The 22008-nt window shown below is 41.0% G+C and overlaps 1 protein-coding gene across 1 annotated transcript in view; it reads right to left on the bottom strand.

The window, feature by feature from the left end:
- CLYBL (citramalyl-CoA lyase) overlaps positions 1-9569 on the bottom strand; it is a 238525-nt gene extending 228956 nt beyond the window's left edge. Inside the window, exon 1 of the mRNA XM_020801569.3 lies at positions 9432-9569. Within this exon, the coding sequence (XP_020657228.3) occupies positions 9432-9514 (83 nt within the window). The 5' untranslated portion in view covers positions 9515-9569. The remainder of the gene's footprint in view (positions 1-9431) is intronic.
- Positions 9570-22008: the final 12439 nt, after the last annotated feature.

The raw sequence follows: 22008 nt of genomic DNA, 5'->3' as shown, positions 1-22008 counted from the left end.
ATGGCAATCAGGTAAGGAGAGTCATACCTATCATTATTACTGAAGGAAGCTTTTATTTGCATAAACTGAAGCTTTCTTTCCAATACATATTGCACTAGGAGAGGTTCCAAATCAGGACCACATTAACTGGGCAAGGGGTTGATGGTCTTCTACTCATACCACAGATATAAGGAGTTGGGAACACACTAGACTACGGGGCATTGCTTTGCAGGAGTTTATTTATATGACCACAATCAGACTGATTGATATGTTGAATCTTACTGCAAGCCAGTGAAACTTTTCAGTGATTAGCAATATGGCAGTACTTCACATAAATTATGTAACACGACTCTTTATAAAAGCAAACAATACTTTAAATAAACCACATGAACAGTAAAGACTTGGATTAAAGTGTAAAGCTTTGAGAATCATGGGACTTTCCCAAACCATTTAGTATCTCACAAATGCAATTCCTCGTTAGAACAGGCAGCACAAAAATAAATTCATTTTGGCAGGTCTAGTGGCTTCTCCTCACTGCACGGTTACTAACAAACAAGGATTATTCCATTTCATCTTAAGAATACAGGAAAGGAAGAATATGGTCATAAGCGCTGTTAGCCCTATAAAGTACACAGTTAGTCCACCACAAAGATTTGTTTCAAAACATTTAAAAACTGGAGGTTTGTGTTTCATTTGTATGTGTCAGTTTCGTACCATTTCCAAAATCTACATAACATTTATATGAATGGTACAAATAATCAAGTAATGTGGTCCATATATTCTGGTAAATTCTTGGTTTGGAATTCTGAGCTTCAGATGTGAAGAACCCAAGGATCAAGAAATCAGCAAGTGCACAATTAGGAGGCTTGAGGAACAATATTTGTGGATTTTTTCCCTCTTAAAATGATTGTCCTTCTGCTTTAATTCACCTTGACAAGCTTACTCCTACAGCCTGTGGAGACTAAAATGATGTATCAGTTTAACACAAAGGCTGGGGGGTCGCAAGGATATAAACAGCTCCCCTGGGTCATGCAAAGCAACCTTAGGCAACCAGCATGCCCAGTCTTTCCCATTTCTACACCTTCATGTTCCTCAAGCAGTTTCACCACAATCCTCCATTCAGTCTTTTCTCTGGAACAGGAAAATACATGTTGTGAAGGCCGAGCCCTATGGTCAGGAACTACAGTGGGCCCCAATATTTTCTACAACATTTTATGTGACAATTGGGAGCAAACACAGCATTATGACATTGGAATTTAGGGGATGGTATGGCTCAAGTAATTTTACTCAAACAGATAATCTCACTGCCGCCTGCAAGCACCAGGAGTTCAGGAAATCTTAGACACCATCACCACCACCAGATGGACCACAGCTAGAGTGCCAGGAACCCTGCTGGATCAAGAATCTGTCCCTCTAGGAAAGCTTGTATTTCTCAGCCCAGTGGGCCTTCTTGAAAAGATGTACGAGATAAACCTATTTGCCTACTGGAAAGTATTCTAGAAAGAATAAACTCTTCCTGATTAAAGAAACAATAGAGCTGTAAATTAAAGACCTGTAAATTACAGTTGCCTAGGTGTATATCCCACTGTAGTCAACATAATCCTTAGTTCTGTGCAAACATGTGTACTTGCACTGAAAGATACCAACGATACCAGAGTATTTACTGTATATCTATTGCAACAAAATAAAAACTTGAAAACAGGAGACTCGTAGGTTTGAATTCTCTAGATTAATGCTCATATAAGAAGGTATCCATACCAAAGAGATTGGAATAATAGGCTACTCTTGACTACTTTCTGCAGGCAGATGTTTTCCTGTTTCCTCCAATTCTCCTTTTAAAATGGCAAGCCACATTTGGAGTGTTGATAATCTATGCCTGTAGTGTCCATTACAAACTGGGGACCTTGCAGGGTGTAGAATTTAAGTTTACAAGCCTGTTTTGCTTTCCTGCAGGCTTTTTGAGCTTGTAAATGGCACCTTTCAGTGTCCCCAAGAATGAAGGGCGGCTAGTCCCAAATTCTCATGTTGCCTAATGGTCTCACATAAAATGTGGTCCAAAGAATTTTTATTGCCATCCCAGGACAAACTTGCAGGTGAAGAACCACTGGGGAAAGGATGTCTTGAGCTTTGTCCCCCTGAGCTTTCCAGGTGTAGGGAATTTTCCCACCATTTCTTGAACAATTAATAGAGCTGTCAAAATAAAGTCTCTCACCCAAAACTTACAGCAGTGGGGAGTAAATCAAATGGAGAAATTATCCAGAAGGGGGAAAAGTGCTGACCTCCAAGCAAACAAAACTATGGAATGTTTCAGCACACAAAAAAAAATACACAATGTGACCTACATTTTATGTACAAGAGCCAAGCAAGATAATCTAATTCCAATATTTACAGGCATTGCAGGCTGTTTGTAAACTAATGGGTACAGGTGCACCCTACACGAAAAATTATATTTAGAGTAGTGAAAGGGGAAAAATATTGCAATTTTTATTGCAATCTACAAACATTTTAGGATATCCTAAGAAAATCCCATCTAATGCATGAGTTTTCTGGCGTAAAGAATTTGAGGACAGCAATTTCTGAATGCCACAAATTACTTCCAAATTTAATGACTCATGACATGCCAAAAACTGTGCTAATGAGCTTTGAGGTTTTGCTTCTTTAAAAAAAAAAAAGCAACTTGAGGCTGCTAAATGAAAGGAGAAGCCAGTAAAATGGAAGTAAAATTGCTAATTTGATTCATGCACGGTTTCAGCTTGGCTGTGGGTGTGCTAAACAACACTTGTACTGCTCCCCATCAGGAAATGGGATTAAATGTTTCTAAAATATTTTACTACAGAGCTTGATTTTCCTTCAATTAAAGGGCAAAATAAAATCCTCCTGATTTAGGTACTTCAAATAAATTAGTGCCTTTTCCTGCTTCTGTATGTATTTAGGTATGAGACAAAAGAATTAACAGGAAATGTGTGTTCTCCAGTCAGTCTCATTAGTTGGTTCTGCCACACACATCCTACTTCCACATATGTTTCAAATGCTTTACCCCTTAAACTATACACAGCCTAAAAGCATCCAAGTATAAAATGTAATAGGGGATCAGTCTTATCTTTCAAACCCTCTTTCAGTGTTATCTTGGTCACAAAAAATGCCAGGCATTGGCCCTCTGGAGCCTGAAGAACTGCACAAACATTTTCTATTAGGATGCTGCAATACAACCATTTTGTCATTGCTCTGAGCCATTATTACCTGTACCTATTACTCACCCATAATGAACATCAATTTGCCAAATGCTGTATCACTTCCCAAAGAAAATTGACAGTTGAGCCTATGTGCAATTCATACTGGATCCATAATGCACCTTCCTAAAAGGTCAGGGAAACTTCTGTGACTGTCCAGAAGCTGTGGGCATTGAATAGCATTTTATGATGAATTATATGTTGCTGCTGCTGCTGTTGCTTCTGCTGCTGCTATTATTGTTATAACAATAATAATAAAAGAGTAGCTGAATTTTTAAAGAGACCACTCATGGATTACTGTAATAATCCTTCACCTGAATGTGCATCACATTTAGTGCCAAAGAGCTGACTTGCTTGGCAATTAAGTGAGAACTGGTCCTCCAGAACTTGGAGAGCAACTCCCACCATCTCTCACTATCATCTGTGCTGGTTTGGGCTAATGGGGGTTATAGTCAGACATTGTCTCAAGAGCCACAAGTTGTCCATCCCTGCAGTAAGAGACCTCCAATCTACTTACACAGTACTGTATTTGTCTTTTGGTGTTACTATTTGAAAGTACAGCTAGACCTTCAATACTTGCTCTGTGAAATCTACTGCAACCTTAACTACTGGTTCTTCAAGGAGACCATGCTGTAAAGAACCTTAGGTAGGCACTATTTCCACTTTCCAGAATTCAAACACATATCACAAACACAGAACTGAAATGTTCTACTGGCAGACAATGACCCATCTATTTCAGCTTCAGTGATTCCACTTTGTTATTTCAATTGATGGCTCATGCCAACTTCTAGTCAGTCAAATGTGCCTGATGTTTCCTTGGCTATTGGCATAAATGAGGCCAGCTATAAGAACCACCAATGATGTATAAATTAACAGCACAGCTGCTTCCTGTGAAATAATACTGCAGGCACCTCAGCACTGAAGATAGCACAATCTACAAAGGCCCATTTCAGACAATTGTATCTTGAGAACCATCAGCTTGGTTCAGACTGAGTCTTGTCTTTGCACATTCAGGCTCACGTTTCCTCCTTTTTCAGTATGCCACTTAAAGAAATCTGTCTTTAACTGTAGTTTCCTTTTATGTCTGAAGTGGAAAACTGTAGTTACTAGATTCAAAACAAGCTAAGACTTTGAATTATCAAAAAACACAGTCTAAAATATTGTTGTTCTGAATCTGATGACCATAATTTCCTGCCTGCAATACAGTCAGGAACTATGATTAGCCAATGACTTCTAGGGTTATCTGTGGCATTCCAAGAAGGCAGGGAACTGAATGCGTAATCCATCTGTAAGTGTGCATCACACAGGCAAAAGACATTCATTTGTGCATCTCAGCTTGTTAAACCAAGGTGCTATTTCCAAACACCATGGATCAATGCCAGTGTGGTAGCATTTTGCAAGGGCAGGTATTCAAACTCTGGCAAGTAAATGAAACCTCATTCATGAGATCTGTTCATGAACGTATAATGCCATTGTCTGCTCTATTCTAGACACTTTATTTGCTGCTGCAACTTGCCATATGATCAAGTCTTCAAAGCAATGGGACACCATCACTATTAATAATATAACCTCATAAGCTATTCATATGACATAACCTTTTCACTTGGGTAGTGCTTTGTTTTTTTTTTAAAAAGCTGCATTTTTGAAGAGCAGAAAATCTTTAAAAACACTTTCAGTACAATTAAGTCCATGTTAGACAAAAGCCATAATTGTAGTCTTGCGCAGCAAACCAATGGTACCTTCAATCTAGCATAACAGCTTGTTAGTGTCAATCGCATATAAGGTTCTTATTTTCAAGGCTTTGGAATGACATCTGTCTTGAATTATATCCAGCTGGGATCATGTTTCAATGACCAATATGGACAGATTACTGGAACTTTAAAACCTTGCCCTCTTTGTAATTGATGTTTAAACTGTTTGAAGTTTCTCATTAAGTCTGTTTTACAAATTAGGTGCAGATGTATAAAGCTAAATGTACAGTACTAGGGGAAATTAGGTCACCTGAAAGCTCAATATAAAATGTCTCTGTTAACTGTTTAACTACAATGAGTACATTAAATTTTGGAAAATCGTCTCGACGTGTCCCAAATTCTTCAGAGTTTCATCACTTCCTTTCCACTGCGGAAGAGACTTCACATGGCTAACCATTTTTTATGCCATTAAAATAAAAGAATGAAATACAAGGCATTTACTTATGTGATGACCAGCTGAGCTGTTCTTTCATTATAGTTTAACAGTTCATCTACAAATGGAAACAGGAAGAAGAAGAAAGACCTCAAATGTCTTCCCAGTAACATGATAACAAATAATTCCATTTTTGACCAGACTTAGTAGATAAAGACATATCTTATCTTTGTCCAAACTAGACTTCCCTGGGTTCTATTATCCTGGGCCACCTTTTTACGAAGGAAGGATATCAGTATATAACATAATTCATAGGGTTCTGAAATAAATCTCAGTATAGGGTATCTCTGACTCTGGCTGATCAGGGATTTATCTGTGCCCTAGATAAAGAGGAAGAGGAGAGAATACACCCCCTTTGATTTTCCCAAAGTACACAGTAATGGGGAATGACTGAACCTAGGACTATATGAACAAAAGGAACGAGGAGCTCCAAATGTAATCAAAATCATACAAAGAAAGAGCAGAATACCTGTTTACCAAAATAATTGTAGGAACAGCAAAAAGCACATGTTTTCTGATCTATGATGAAATGGTTTTCAGACAAAACGAAAAAATACGTATTTTTTTAAAAAGGCATCAATAATACAAAGCACATCAATTATATGCTAGTTTAATTGATATGTGCTTCTGTGCAAAAATCCTGGGAATTTTGATGAAGGTATTGAGAAGTTTTTTTTGTTGGAGATCTCTAGCCCTTTCTCATTCCTGATCTCGAACTATTATTCTTAGGAGAGAGCTTTTAAAGTTGTTTCAACTCTGTGGTGTAGACCTGTTCTGTACAAAGAGGAGACTATCCTCCTGACCAAGAGTAGTTCTTGTGCAGAAAACCTGGTCAGCTCCGACACCCTTAATGTACAAACAAAATGTACAATACTATCAAGTCACAATGAAATAAAAAAATTTTTTTCTCAGATCATGCAAAGCAATGTGAAAGACCTATCAAAACAACAGATTTCTTAAAACCATGTTCAGAACTCACTGGGGAAGGAGACAGCGTGACCTTCCTTAAGGAGGAGTTCTAATAGTTGGAGAGCTTCTAGAGAAATGATCGTATCTCAGGTAATCTCTCCTAGATTAAGAAGGAAAATGGCATCTGATGAAGATTATGAAGTATAGATAAGCACATACAATACATTTATAACAGAATAACCACACCTTGTACTAGTAACAATAGGAGAACTGTGTTCATCCCTCTTATCCCAAGAGCAGAACAGGGACTATCAGAATCTGAAAGTATGGCATGGTCTCACAGAGTCAGTGTTACTCTAAAGCTCCCATCCTCCACCAGATGAAATAATATTACAGTACTTTGACTTTCCCTGACTCCACTTAAACTTTACATTATAACATTAATCTAAAATCTTCCCCTATTTAGTGAATACTAGAGAGGAAAAAAATCACATATGTGAGACTACTCCCTGTTCATAAGGTTCAAGAAGAACTTCACTTGAAATCAAAGTTTGTCAAATTCTGGGGAAAAAAATTCTGAAAAACTAGCTGATGCTCGGAAATGAACATTATTTAAATACCATGACTGACGTTGGTTAATATAAAAATGTAATTAGCTGCAGTGGAGTCAACCTAATATTCTTTTCATATCTTTCTACATCATCATCCCCATCATCATATTATTCAAAGTAAATTTAAATAAGACAGTGTTGCAAATCATTCAAACACAATGATAATTTGGGATGAGTATTGCCAAAAAACACATCAGAAACAAAAACTTTTAATCTTAAAGAACAGCTTCTAACAAATGTACAAAACAACAGTCCAGTCACTCAAAACATAAAACGAAACAAATCTGGAGTGAGGAAAAATTGCCTCAACTTCATAAGGAATTGTAACAACTATTACAATTGCCAATACTGTATTTTCTTAACTGCCACTGGATACTCCTTCTTTAGTTATTTGTTTTTTTAAGATTGCAAAAGAAGAATGAAACTTTTCTCCTGATTAACAAAGAAAGCATGTTAGCGTACGGTATATCTCAGCTTTTGTTGCATTAGCACCCTCCAGTGTCCAGTCGAGGAAAACACACAACACAGGCATCAACTTTCCAAAGAGGCAGAAATTATGGTTCCTGATCATTTGAATGATAGCAGACTACAAATGCAATTTCCTTCTGTTTGATCTTCTTACTGGAATAGTTATACTTACAGGAGTAATGATAAACAGAGAACTCATTAAAGCCAAAGTCCATGTTCTTGTGCCCCTAGATACAGTATAGTTTTGTCCCAAAGGCCTCCACATTGTATCACAAAACAGTAGTGGTTTGGTAATACCCACACATACTTATGTTGGTGATGTCCAAGCTGTCATACAGTGTGGGCAGCTCTGTACCGAATGCCACTCTGTAAAAGTCCCAAGATACAAGGCTTTCTTTCATCCACAAATTTAGGCCATTCTGCTGGACAGAGCTGCATCAGTCAGTACCCAAGGCCGCTATGATCCTGCTGTACAGACTGCAAATCTCAGAATGGTACAGTATTCAGAAATAAGGTCTGTAGCCTTCTATAGCTTAGCTCCCAAGATAAACTGATTTGAGAAACTTTCCAAGAGGAAAGCTTCCTGTCCCTTTCTCCTCATTACCTGTGCCCACCCCAAGGATGATGGGACCATCTTTAACTGTATGGGAGGAGGAGGAGGTGCATGATGGGAGGATGAGAATAAACCTTTATATTGTGAACATCTTTAGGCTGTTAGGGTCCAAAGAGTTTTAAAGCACCGCGGAAGCTTTTCAGAAGGGTGAAATAGAATTCTTATTTTAAAATAAATAAGCAGGGACATATTGGAGCAATATCACCCTTTCTCAACTACCCTTCCATCCCATCTCACATTGCTGAGCTCCCCCATGGCACTCTGCCAATCCAGAGAGACACAGAGAGAGTCACACTGGTTCTCCAGACATTATTGGTGCAGCTCTCACAAGCTCTCAGTTTTGGATGTATGAGTTAGAGCCAATGAAAGCTGAAGGCCAAAAACATCCACAGGACCACAATTTCCAAACCATTTTATTTTATGTGATAGCAACTAAGGGAACCCTTATAATACTGGAACTGCAGCAGTGCCATAGTAAAAAATTGAAAAATAAAATATTAAATGTGACTTTTCCTTCTAACAGTGGATGGAAGCTTAACTTTTTTAAGAATACGACCCTGAACGAGCTTATAGAGAAAGTAAGCTCTGCAGAATTTAACAGCTGACTCCCTAGGTGTTCAGACTGTGTGCTGCCAATTGCAACACCCATTGGAAGGATGATGATTAATCAGTTAAGGCTGCAGTACTCCAGCACTGTTCTGCTAATGTCCTATTTGGACAAAATAAATAGGAAGCACTATGCACACCCATTTCTATTTATTTATATTTATTCTGAGCATTCGTTCAGCTTTTACTAATGCTCTTATGCCTCTCTCTTCAGCCCCAGATATCACATATTAAAGTTACATATTTATTTATTTATTTATTTAATTTATATGCCGCCCACCCTACCCAAAGGTCTCTGGGCGGCTTACAACAATTAGTGCTGCATTATCACAAAATCTCTGAACTCCAGATGTAACATATTATTACAGTTACATGGTGATGTATTGTTATATTTTTTAAAAAAATGATTCCTAGGGCAACCGACTCCTGAAAAATATTATATACATTTTCAAGATATTATGTACACACAGTAATCCCTAAATCACTGTTTTTGAATAAATCCCACTCGAGCGGGTTGAGCTTTAGTTCCAGCAATCCTGCACCGGGTCAAACTCTGAGGTTCTGAACTCAGTGGGACTTAATTATGGCTCCAGAATCGGCGGAATTCCCGCGCCCTTCCCGAAGGGCAGCGCTGCTGCCTGTGGCGTCTCTCCATCGGAAGCAATTCACCCAGGTCGGGACGGGATCCCGCGCAGTCGATCAAAGGGACGAAAGGGAGCAAGACCGCGGATAGCGCGCAACAGACCCCCCCTTCCCTTCCCAGGCGGGGCGGAGGGAGAAGGAATGGGGGGGAGAGGGGGGGCGCCAACTCCTTCCGTCACTGTCACTCACAATCTCCGCCTGCTCCAGCTCGAACTGGCCACCAGGAGCCGCCGTTGCCTCCAAACGGGTGCCGTCAGCGCAGCCGCCATCATCCATCCGCTCCTTCCTTAACTTTGCCCTCGTCTCGCCTTCCTATTGGCCTAGAGGGGGGTTGCCTGTCCCCGCCTCTTGCCGAACGCGAGGCGGGGATTTCGACCCGGGAGGCTTCCCTCTGCTGAGGGGCGGGGCTTGGCGCTCTCCTGGCTCGTGTCGGGAGGCCGCGGGCTTGTGCCCATTTCCGGGCTCGACCCGCTGAGGAGGGTCGCGCCGCGTTTCGGACTCTGCAACGAAGGCAGCAGTTTGTCCTTGGGCCCCATGTTCAACACAGCGGCCCTCTGGACACTGTGGAGCATATACAATGTGAAAATAGAAATGGAGAAAAAGGGGTGCCCGTGAAAATGTCAAGAGGGCATACCCATATCATCCGGCTGATCAGAGCGCGTCTTTGCACATTATGTGTGTGTGTGTGTATATCAACGAACTTTAGAATAACTCTTACTTGAAGCTGTAATTAATAAACCAAGGCTATTGTTTCAGACACAATGAGAAGACGAAGCTTCCTAGAAAAAGACAGTAATTTTAAGGAAAAGTGGAAGGCAGAAAGAAAGGGGAAAGGCTAAACATCCAATTGACTGACTCAATAAAAGAAGCTACAGCATTTTAGTTTGCAAGATCTGAGCAGGGCTGTAAATGTTAAGACCTTCTGAAGGTTATTAATTCATACATGTACAGTTGCCGTAAATCAGAAACAATTTAAGGACCATAACAATAACAAGGGAACACTCCGGAGAATCCCGACAGATACTTAGTAATTCAGTCATGCTCTATTATATGTGGCAGCTTAATCCTAAGCAGAAAAAAGTTCAGTAGAAATTGCTGTGAAATAACAGTAGGTAAGATCCCATTCTTGCTGTTTTATATCACTTCGAATGACAACCCCTCTGGCACTTAACTGATTACATTTTAACAATTTACCAGCCAATGGACCCAGCTTTCCAGGTTAAAATCCTATGGTCCTTATATCACCCTGATTCCCTCTCTCTTTTTGTGTTATCCTCTTCTTTCTTTTCATACTGACCTCTCTCTCACACATACCATTCATTCAGCTACAATTCCCAGAATCAATCCCCCCAGCCAGTATGGCTCCCAGTCAATTAACATTTGGATCCCCACCCTCATTCAGAAAGTTAGTTAGGCATCCTTCAGTCTCAAAAGACTATGGTAACATGCTCTGTATGGAGGACTTGGAACAGCGTCTAGTGTGGCTGAGGAGGCCAATTCGAGAGTGATAATCCCTTCCACACTGAAGACAAATCCAATCTGTCCCCTGTCCAGCTCCCTGGTTCTGCTGCTTTTGTGACTTCCTCTTTGCCTCAGCCTGCTGGGCAAGGGTCTCTTCAAATTGGGAGAGGCCGTGATGCAGTGTGTGCCTCCAGGCTGAATGCTCAGATGTCAGGGTTTCCCATCTGTTGAGGTCTATTCCTAAGGCCTTCAGATCTCGCTTGCAGATGTCCTTGTATTGCAGCTGTGGTCTCCCTCTGGGGCGCTTTCCCTGCACTAATTCTCCATATAGGAGATCCTTTGGAATCCGACCATCAGCCATTCTCACAACATGCCCAAGCCAACATAGACGTCGCTGTTTCAGTAATGTATTCATGCTGAAAATTCCAGCTCGTTTTAGGACTATTCTGTTTGGAACTTTGTCCTGCCAGGTGATACCAAAAATCCGTCAGAGGCAACGCACATGGAACGTGTTCAGCTTCCTCTCCTGCCATGCACAAAGGGTCCAGGACTCACTGCAGTATAGGAGTGTGCTTAGGACACAGGCTCTATAGACCTGGATCTTCGTATGTGTCGTCAGCTTCTTATTGAGCCATACTCTCTTTGTGAGTCTAGAGAACATTGTGGCTGCTTTGCCAATGCATTTATCCAGCTCAACATCCAGAGAGAGGGTGTCAGAGATGGTTGAGCCAAGGTACACAAAGTCATGAACAACCTCCAATTCTTGTGTGGAGATGGTAAGAGAAGGAGGTGAGTCCGCGCCCTGGCCCATGACTTGTGTTTTCTTCAGGCTGATTGTTAGTCCAAAGTCTTGGCAGGCCTTGCTGAAACGATTCATGAGTTGTTGGAGGTCTTCAGCAGAGTGGGCAACAATAGCTGCATCATCTGCGAAGAGGAAATCCCGCATGCATTTCAGTTGGACTTTGGTCTTTGCTCTCAATCTAGAGAGATTAAAGAGCTTTCCGTCTGATCTAGTCCGGAGACAGACACCCTCGGTTGCAGTTCCAAAGGAATGCTTCAGCATGACAGCAAAAAAGATCCCAAAAAGTGTAGGTGTGAGGACACAGCCCTCTTTCACTCTACTTCGGATGTCAAGGGGGTTTGATCTTGAGCCGTCAAAAACTACAGTGCCTTTCATTCCCTCATGGAAAGATCTGATGATGTTAAGAAGACGAGGTGGACATTCAGAAAATTACAACATAAATTAAAATAGGTAAATTTCTTAACTCAGTTTGAATATCTTTAAAAGAATGTAACCACAACTGTGTAGGCAATAATAATTTAAATGCCCCCAGAGTGATTTTTTTCCTACAACACATATCCTGTGTTTTGAGCCAGACAATTCCAAATATATTTTCCGAATTTGGTGAAAACCCTTGCACCTATTTGTTAGAATCTGAGGTTTCCCCAACGGCCAAAGTGCTTTTTGTATACAATACACCTATTTTTAAAGTCAGACTACCTAAACCTGATATTATACCTAATGTAATGTATTAAATGTAACAGACTATGGGTCTCATGAGACCTAAGATCAAATCTCTGCTCAGTCATGGAAACTCACTGCATGGTATCGGGTGATAAACGATTCCTTAAATTGTATCACTTATCTTGAAGCCCCTATTAAGATCATTATTTGTAAGTCAGCTCTGACTTGACTTCACATAAAACAAACATACATTTCAAACTTGAACTCCAAATTTGGTGAAAATCTGCCTAGTAGTTTTCATGTGATAACAGTAGCAAACCAAGAGGCAGACAGGTACTTATTACTTGTATGGATTAAAAAGAGACCTTTCGGTAGTGTGGGTGGCAGATTAGATAGATAGATAGATAGATAGATAGATAGATAGATAGATAGATAGATAGATAGATAGATAGATAGATAGATAGATAGATAGATAGATAGATAGATAGATAGATAGATAGATAGATAGATAGATAGATAGATAGATAGATAGACAGACAGACAGACAGACAGACAGACAGACAGACAGACAGACAGACAGACAGACAGATAGATAGATAGATAGATAGATAGATAGATAGATAGATAGATAGATAGATAGATAGATAGATAGATAGATAGATAGAAGAATCATCTCGGGCACAGAAAATAATAAACTATTTCCACCTACTATTTAAAAGATTTTCCCAAAAATAAGACCTAACCTGAAAATAAGTTCTAGTATGATTTTTCAAGATGCTTGTAATATAAGCCGTACCCCAAAAATAAGCCCCAGTTAAGTGAAATCCCACTTTCCAACAACGTGCAGCAACCAGAAGAAGATGACATTCCTGTATTTGAATAAATGTAGATTGTTGTACATGGGGGAAAATGCCCTGAAAATAAGCCCTAATGTGTTTTTTGGAGCAAAAATTAATATAAGACCATGTCTTATTTTCGGGGAAATATGGTAGGAGTAATGGGGAAAGAATCAAAATACCTTTATATTCCATACTTACTTGCCAATTAATGTAATACTGGCATTGCAAATTGATGCAGTTTTGCTCTTGCAAAAACAAAAAACAGAATCCCAGCAATTTAGTAAAACATTATCAGGGAATTGCTAATGACCCTTGAAGGGAAAGATTAATACAAATCACAACATTGGGGTTTGAATGTAATAAGGAATGATCTCTTTTTTCTGCCTCAGGATGAGATAAGACAACTTCACATTAACATTTCCTTGAGGTTTATGTATTCTGAGTCCCAAGAGAGAAATGAACATCTTGGCAGTCAAAGAGTGATGCATACCTGTCAGAATGTATGTTGGTATTTTCTCTGGCAGATTTTTCAAAAATAGGAAACAAACAAGTGTCAAGGTCAATCTTGAAAATGTATTTGACACCTTTAAGTGGAAAGTCACTTTGGATGGGCAAATGGTAAACTCTTCAAATGCTATGGGGAGACTGATTCTAGCCTTGCTGGCTTTTCCTTGTACTTTTTAAAAATTATAAATATCTCCAATGTTCATATAGAGGTTCTAAAAACAATGGAATAAGCTGTATTGGTTTCTTCCTGTTTATCAATGTTTTTGTGTCCCCCTCTTTTCCATACCTTTTTCATCAGCTATGGCTTATGGCATTAGGCTTTAAATACCTGAAATTCCATTTGCTAACTAAAATTAAATAGTCTATTTTCCATGATGGAGAGCTTTCAGATACTCTTCAGAACAAACAAAGCTCCTTTATATTGCCTTCTCTCTTGCGCTCTTTATATGCAGAAATCAGCAAAGCATTGGAGAGTAGTGAGATCAGCATCACCTGCTGGTACATGCTGTTGAAGCACAAAGCACTCTTAAAAGCAGAAGACTAGGGACATGGAGAGAGAGAGACCTTTAACAGATGTAGCAATCGACACAAAATCAGTTTTTCTTGTATATGTTCTCTCACACACATTTAGACTTACCATAATTTATTTAACTTTCATAAATAAATAGATAGATAGATAGATAGATAGATAGATAGATAGATAGATAGATAGATAGATAGATAGATAGATAGATAGATAGATAGATAGATAGATAGATAGATAGATAGATAGATAGATAGATAGATAGATAGATAGATAGATAGATAGATAGATAGATATTTGTGGATCAGTGGTAGCAGCAGATGGCAAGTTACGGTAGTTATAGTCTAGAACCCATCTGGAAGGGAACATACTGGGAAACACTTCATATTCCCTATTTAGAGATTAAGCAGTAACCACACCTGTTTCAAGGAAACTATAATCAGATCCTACTACCTTCTATTTTCTACAGTCCCTTACTTCTTTTTCTTTCCCACTTGTGGCCGCTCCTACAGCAAGTGTTAATAAAAACTCGATTGTTTCCCTTTTTGTGTTTGTTTCACAACTCTCTCCCACTACCTTGTTACCAGCAAGCTACACTTGCTACACTTACAATAATCATGTACCATCAAATCAATTTATTGTAACTGTCCCAGGGTTTCCTGGGTACAATACTTCAGTTGCTGTTTCTGGGACTGCACAGCTTGCATAAGGTCTTAAAAAAAACAGGCCACATGACCTTATGGGAAGGAGGAGTAGATGATGAGAGTGTGCCGTCTCCTCAATTAAAGGAATCTATAACTGAAGGATCACAAGAGGGAACGGGAGAGGTGATTGAGAAAGAGATTGAGGAAAAAGGAAGGAAGACAGGTTTGTTTGGTTAAGGAAGGAGAGATAAAGGAAGGGGAGGAATTGATATTGCCAGTATTGGAAGAGGATAAAGAGCAGGAGGAGGTGAGATTTTTCAGGGTACCAAGACAGATCATGAGGGACAAAGGAGAAAAGGAATTCAAGAAAGTGCACAATCTCCTACAGGACTTCCCTAACTTAAAAGTAGGAGGACTGTTGCCAGATCCGACACCAAAAAAAGATGGGGTGACCGTGACTGAGACTACAGAATGGACAGTAGTGGTGTTCCCGAGGGGCCAAGGTCACTCGAGGAGGGTGATTCGTCCAGACGCAACATTCAAGAAGCCTCCACCCGAGGGAGATTGGGCTCACCACCCATGTTGTGGCACGATCTGTGCAGTAAGGAGTGTGCCCCTGAGATCAACAGACAAGGAACATTTTGGTCTGGCTCCACAGTAAAGAGAGACAATTCAGCCTAATGTAGTCTGCCATCACATAGCGACACCTGTCCATCAGCAATAACAGTCCCCGGTAACCCGGACCAATAGGGTCACACCGTTATTTGTGGGTCATTTTTTTTTTGCATCGCGCTATTTGTATTGCTTTGCATAATGAACATTACATACATTTCTATATGGTGTAAAATTAGTCAAAACAAATGACAGCAACAATAGCACCGTGTCATTTCCACTTCTTTTTCCTATAACAACAGCACGGCAGATAACATTCTGTGAGCAGTCGCCTTTCTTGCGCTCGCTATCCTGGTACTTTCTACCATCTACAAATTCCACGGTGTTCATGTCATCATGAAAGACGTGAACATCGAGCGTAAAAATTGCTACCAGGCTTTTATCTGCCGACTGCCGTGCTGTGGTTACAAGAAAAAGAAGCAGAAATGCCGTTCTCCATGCATTGATACGTTCGCCATGCATCAGCTAAACACTTGATTAAAACTTCAATGCAACAGTGACACCAAGTGGAATTATATACATTACGCAGCCACAAACATGTCTTTTTCAAAGCCTGCAGTGATGAGCACAGACAATTTCAGGAAAAGTGGGAAATGCAATATTTCTTTGTTGAGCACAGGGGCACCCCAAGGCGTCTTATTTGCACAGAGAAAGTTGCAGTGCACAAGGAATACAATTTGAAACATCATTACACAACTAGACACACTGAGAAGAATGCAAAATACCAGGGAGATGAGAGAGCCAACCGGGTTGCCAATCTAAAACATGTCTATTTGTTTGTTTGCTTGTTTGTTTATTTATTTATTTTTATTGGATTTATACCCCACCCTTCTAGACAAAAGTCTACTCAGGGTGGCTCACAACATTAAACAAATATAAACAACAATTAAAAACTACAATAGAAATTGATCAAGATGGGAGAATAAACAACAAAAGCAAGAAAATACAATCAAGAATTGGCGGGAGGGAAGGCCTGCCTAAAGGGCCAAGTTTTTAATTGATTCTTAAATTGTCTACTGACAATTTAAGACAATACTGAGAATACTCTTGCCTCAGTAGACAATTTAAGAGTCTACTGAGGCAACAAGATTTCTTCAAGAAAGCAACCATAATCATAATCATAAGATTTCTCTAATGAGAAATAATATGTGGTTTCTTCAGTCTCCTATATCTGCTGTATTCAGATTCAAATGTCTGTATTAACAGTTCTTTAACCTTTAATCTTCTTCTACACATAAATTATCCTGAACATGAATGGAACATTGAAGAACATGAACTGTTCTTCTGAACATGGTTTGTCTTGCCTACTCCTTGCTGCTAGAGACCTGACAGTGCTTCCTCTTGCATAACCAACCCACATTTGGCTTGAGGGAGGAAGCAGTTGAGACCCTCAGTATGGCTTGAAGATGATCATCAGTAAGTCTGGACCTGTACTTGGACTTACTGAAGTTCAAGGTGGAGAAGAGCTTTTCACACAAGTATATGCTCCCAAAAAGGCACATGGTCCACTTGAACATTCAGGAAAGCTAAGGGAAGCTGGGGATCAATTCTCTTCAAAATTGCCCAAGCTTGTCTGCTTTTCCACTCACCTCCCTGAATTCTGCTTTGAGTTGCACTGCAGATCAGTGAGCTCCATTTGAAGCACAGGAGGGGCATCTTGCACATCAAAGCAGAAGGGGTCCGCAAAGATTTTAAATATGGCTCTGTGCATCTTGAAGTCTGCAAATCTGTGATCAAATTCCTCCTGTAGCTTCAAAATGACATCAACATACTTCAATACAAATGAAGACTGCAGCCAAGAAATCAGAAGACTGAGCCATGGAGAATGCTCTCACGTTGTTAAAGGCAGCATTGACAAGTTGCCCCTGATTGTAACTTCTTGTTCAGTACATTAAGCTCATGTGCGATATCAACAAGAAAAGCTAAATCCATGAGACCACTTGAGATCATTTAGCATAGGAACAGCCACTCCATCCTTCTCCATGAAGGCTTTAACTTCTGCTCTCAACTAAAAAAATGTCTTCAATATGTTTCCCCTGCTGAGCCAATGTACCTCGGTGAAGTAGAGTACATCCCCATATTCTGACTCCATTTCCTCTAAAAAAGCATGGAACCTTTGGTGCTTTAAGCCCCTGGATCTGATTTGGTTGATGCATTTCACAACGACAGACACCACATTGTCAGACTTCAGGCATTTGCTGCAAAGGATAATGCAGATGGATAATGCAGTGCATAGCAATAGCTTCCTCCACACCCTCCCCTTGGCTGCAGTCTTCATTTGGATTGATAACTGAACCAAGATATTCAAAACGTTTAACAGTTTCAATTTCTTTGTTGTTAACTCTGAACTTATCTTTGTTTTCTTAATGTACAGCTAGAATTCTGCTTTTATACTTTCTTCTTTAACCTTCATCAGGTGTTACTTTAAGGTACTGCTGTTTTCTGCCAGTAATATGATATAATCACAAATTACTGATGTTCCTTCCATCAGTTTTCATTCCTCCTTCATCTGCATTTAATCCGGCTATCTGTATCATATATTCTGTATATAGATTGAACAGACAGGGAGATAATACACCCCCATATTTAACACCTTTGCCATTCTGTTTCTTCATAACCTCTTCCGAGAGTAGCTTGTCCACCAAGACAATCAAGTGTGGAGTTACAGCCTTAAAAAAAAAACCCATAACTTTTCACAACCTTTTTACCATAACTTTCTATATGGCCAGCCCCAGAAGCCTCTGATAAGTTCCCATCTTCCATCCTTGAATTCACAGAATCAGTAGACAATGAATAAAACCTTATTTACACTAGTCCCACGTTTTCTCTGCCACTCCCTGGTTTCATGCAATCAAGAGAGCCAAAGTCTCAGGGGACAAGTCAGTTCCCTGGTTTGAACGACTTGCACAGCCCGTCTTCCAGGGTTTCTCTCTTTCAGGGGTGTTCCCACACTGGTATGCCCACATTGAGGGCAGATATGGAGGGATTCCCTTTCTGGTGTTGCATGTTTCCCTGCCTCTTGGGTGTTGTCAATCACAAAGCCTCCTCCACCGGCATCATTCCCTCTAGGAAAGGGGAAAGAAAGAAGAGAGGGAGCAGAGGAGTCCCAGTTTCATACACTAGTCTCACATTTTCTCCGTTGATCTGACACTCCCCGGTTTCATTCCCTGAGAAGGCCAAATTCTCAGAGCAGCTCAGTTCCTTTTACTTGTCCAGTCTATCTTCCAAGGTTTTGCTCTCGGGAGTGTTTCCTGGAGCAAAGGTTGGTATGTCCACACTGAGGGCTGATAAGTTGGGACTTCCTCTCCAGTGCTGCAGGTTTCTTTGCCTCTCTGCATTGTCAATTACAAGGTCTTCTCTGCTAGATTCTATCTGATGTTTCCTCTCTCCTTTCTTCTCCTCTTCTCCCTAATAGGAAATTTGAGGAGGTGGCTTATATTCGTATTTAGAAGCATCTCCTTCGGAAACTCAAAACTGGACCTCACCAGGGATCTTCCTTATACACGTAGTCCCACTCACATGGGACTTCTTCAAGGAACTCCTCAGCAATAGTTGCCCAGCCACTCTTCCTGAGCACCACCACCCCATCTTTTTCTTTAGAAGGCCTTTCTTCTCCCCCTGGTCCTTCTACCTCCCAAGCTTCCTGATTTGTTTTTCACACACATATGCAGAAAACTCAGTTATTCCCTTTGTAACTTTCTTCAGAGTCTGAGAGGAATTTTCCACCCTTTCTGGTACAGGGGTATCAAGCTGTCTCTGTGACACAAGAGTGTCTGTTTCTCTCTGGCTCCGGAAAATCTGTCTCCCACTTAGGACACAAAGGCATCTTCTCCCTCTGAGTGTCTGGCTCTCTTTCCTTGGGAACTATCTACCCCAAACCTCTCGCTTACTCTTCTGTGTTTCTGCTTCTTTTGGCTCCAAAGCTGCTTTTACAGCTATCATCCTCCAGTGGTAGACTAGTTCTGCCATCCCCTAGGGACCATCTCCCAACTCCCAGAACCAACAGAACCACTTCTTAGGAAAGACACATTGCTCTGGCCAAAGTGCCCTGCAAACCTGGTGTAACCAGTGGAGTAGGTGAAGTTCTCTGAGTCTCCATCTTGCTAAGGGCCTCAGGTCCCTGGTTGGAGTACGAAGGCACACTGATAGGGCATCCACGACCTTGTCCTTCTCATATGATATGTTAAAGTATAAGCTAAAGAGTCTAAGGCTAAGCTCTGTAGACTGTGGAAAAGGACTTCTGAGCATATGTCAATTTCCTGCCCTCATTACTAAAGCTAGAATCCATACAAAGAAAGAGAAGAAGTACAAATGTAAAGACTGGAGAATTATAGGTCTATAATCAACTGAGTGGAATAGAAGGAGCAGCTTTATGGAGCCTGCTGTATCATGTTCACAACTAAAGACTGATCTTTGGCTAAACTTTCAGAGAAAGGACCAGACTGCACCTCTCTCTCATAAATAACACTGCAATACTGTGCACACCCTTTCCTGAAGAGGAAGCAGAGGCAGGAGGGAGCTGTGTTTGGGGGACATTTTAATTGGTGAGATCTTCCTGGTAGGCTGACCCTTTGACCACATGGTTTGAGGGGGCGGGGCTTTGGCTTTAAATTAGTGCCTGCAGAAGCGCGCACCTGACGTGCGAAATCCTCCCATTCTATTTTTTTACTCTAATCTGCTAAATAGGATAGCCAAATACTATTTCATACACCTGGGAGCAGGAATGTTTCAGGAGTAGGATCATACTTCCGCACTATTAGGGAGCAGGCCAGGTAGGTGGGACTCGTCAGCCATGTAAGGCAGCCCATCTAGGAGAAGGAAAACTCTGATTTCAAACCTCCACTGCCTTGTGGCTATATCCACTGATGGAAAAGGCTTCAGGAGATAACCTCGAGGCAAAATCCGGAGCCGGAGTCCCGTAGACAGTTCGTGTTGTTCTGCCAACTCCTGCGACGTCGCTGGAACCAGTTGTATTGGCTCTTGCCTCTCCATTGGACTATTTCAGTGACGTGGAGAGATGGGATTTGCTGCTTGGGTAACAGCCTATCCTCCATATTATTCTACCCAGGCTTCGTGCTCTGGAGAGGACACTCCAGCTTTGCATACAGTGTCGAAATAACACAGGAACTAGCAGTTACTGGTTAGACGTTTTGCTCGATTGGCATAGAGCATGATGCCAGGGGCTACTTCTGATGGTGGGAGAGCCGAAAAACAGATCAATAACCCTGCACCATGCAACAATCAGAAGAAAACATCTGCCCTAAAGTTGGGAACCTGGAATGTTCGGACAATGACCCCTGGCTTTTCTGACAACCTGCAGGAAATAGATGACGTGCGCAAGACAGCTGTTATCGACATTGAACTGAGTAGACTGCGGATGGACATTGTTGCCCTGCAAGAGACGAGATTGCCAGACATGGGATCTGTCAAAGAAAAAAACTTCTCATTCTTCTGGCAGGGAAAACCATTGAACGAGACCAGGGAATATGGTGTTGCTTTGCGGTCAGAAATACTCTGCTGAGATCCATTGTTCCACCTACTGTGGGGAGTGAAAGAATCCTGTCTCTGCAGCTCCACTCATCGGCGGGACTGGTCACCCTCATCAGTGCATATGCACCATCCGCAACAGAAGTCAAAGACAAATTCTATGACGATTTGGCAGCTACTATCAAAAAAGTCCCTGAGAGAGAGCCGCTGTTCATTCTTGGAGTTTAACGCTAGAGTTGGTGCTGATCACAACTCTTGGCCCACCTGTCTAGGCCGTTTTGGCATTGGGAAGATGAATGAAAATGGCCAACGCTTGCTGGAGTTTTGCTGTTATTATAGTCTTTGTGTCACCAACACGTTCTTTAATACAAAGCCTCAACACAAAGTTTCCTGGAGACATCCAAGATCAAAGCATTGGCATCAGCTTGATTTGATCCTCACTAGACGTTCTAGCCTATCTAGTATTACGATCACACGCAGTTACCAGAGTGCTGATTGTGATACTGATCATTTCCTGGTGTGTAGCAGAATAAAACTGCAAACAAAAAGATTGTATCACACTAAAAAGGAAGGAAAACCACGTATAGATATCAACAAGATTCGCAATCAAAGAAAAGTGGAGGAATTTGCCCAAGCGCTTCAGGAAACCCTTCCAGGCCCGGCTGATGCGAATGCACCTGAACGATGGGAACACTTCAAGAACGCTGTTTATAACACTGCCTTGTCCACATTTGGCAAGAAGACCAAAAAGATGGCTGACTGATTCGAAGCCCATTCGGAGGAGCTGATTCCAGCCATCGAGGATAAGAGGAGAGCTCTAGCAGCATACAAAGCCTGTCCTAGTGAGTACAACTTGCAGGCTCTTCGAGCTGCTCGTAGCCAAGTCCAACAGACTGCCAGGAGATGTTCCAATGATTATTGGCTTCAGCTCTGCTCTCAGATACAGATAGCAGCGGACACAGGTAACATCAAGGGAATGTATGACAGTATCAAGCAGGCTTTAGGTCCAATACAGAAGAAATCTGCTCCCTTGAAGTCTACTACAGGTGTGATCATCCAGGACCAAGCACAGCAGATGGAATGCTGGGTGCAGCACTACTCTGAGCTATATTCTAAAGAGAATGTAGTAACGGAAGAGGCACTAAATAAAATTGAGTGCCTGCCTCTC

Source organism: Pogona vitticeps, chromosome 3 (genome assembly GCF_051106095.1).
Source record: "Pogona vitticeps strain Pit_001003342236 chromosome 3, PviZW2.1, whole genome shotgun sequence".
Lineage (NCBI taxonomy): Eukaryota > Metazoa > Chordata > Lepidosauria > Squamata > Agamidae > Pogona > Pogona vitticeps.
This window is presented reverse-complemented; position numbering and strand designations above follow the sequence as displayed.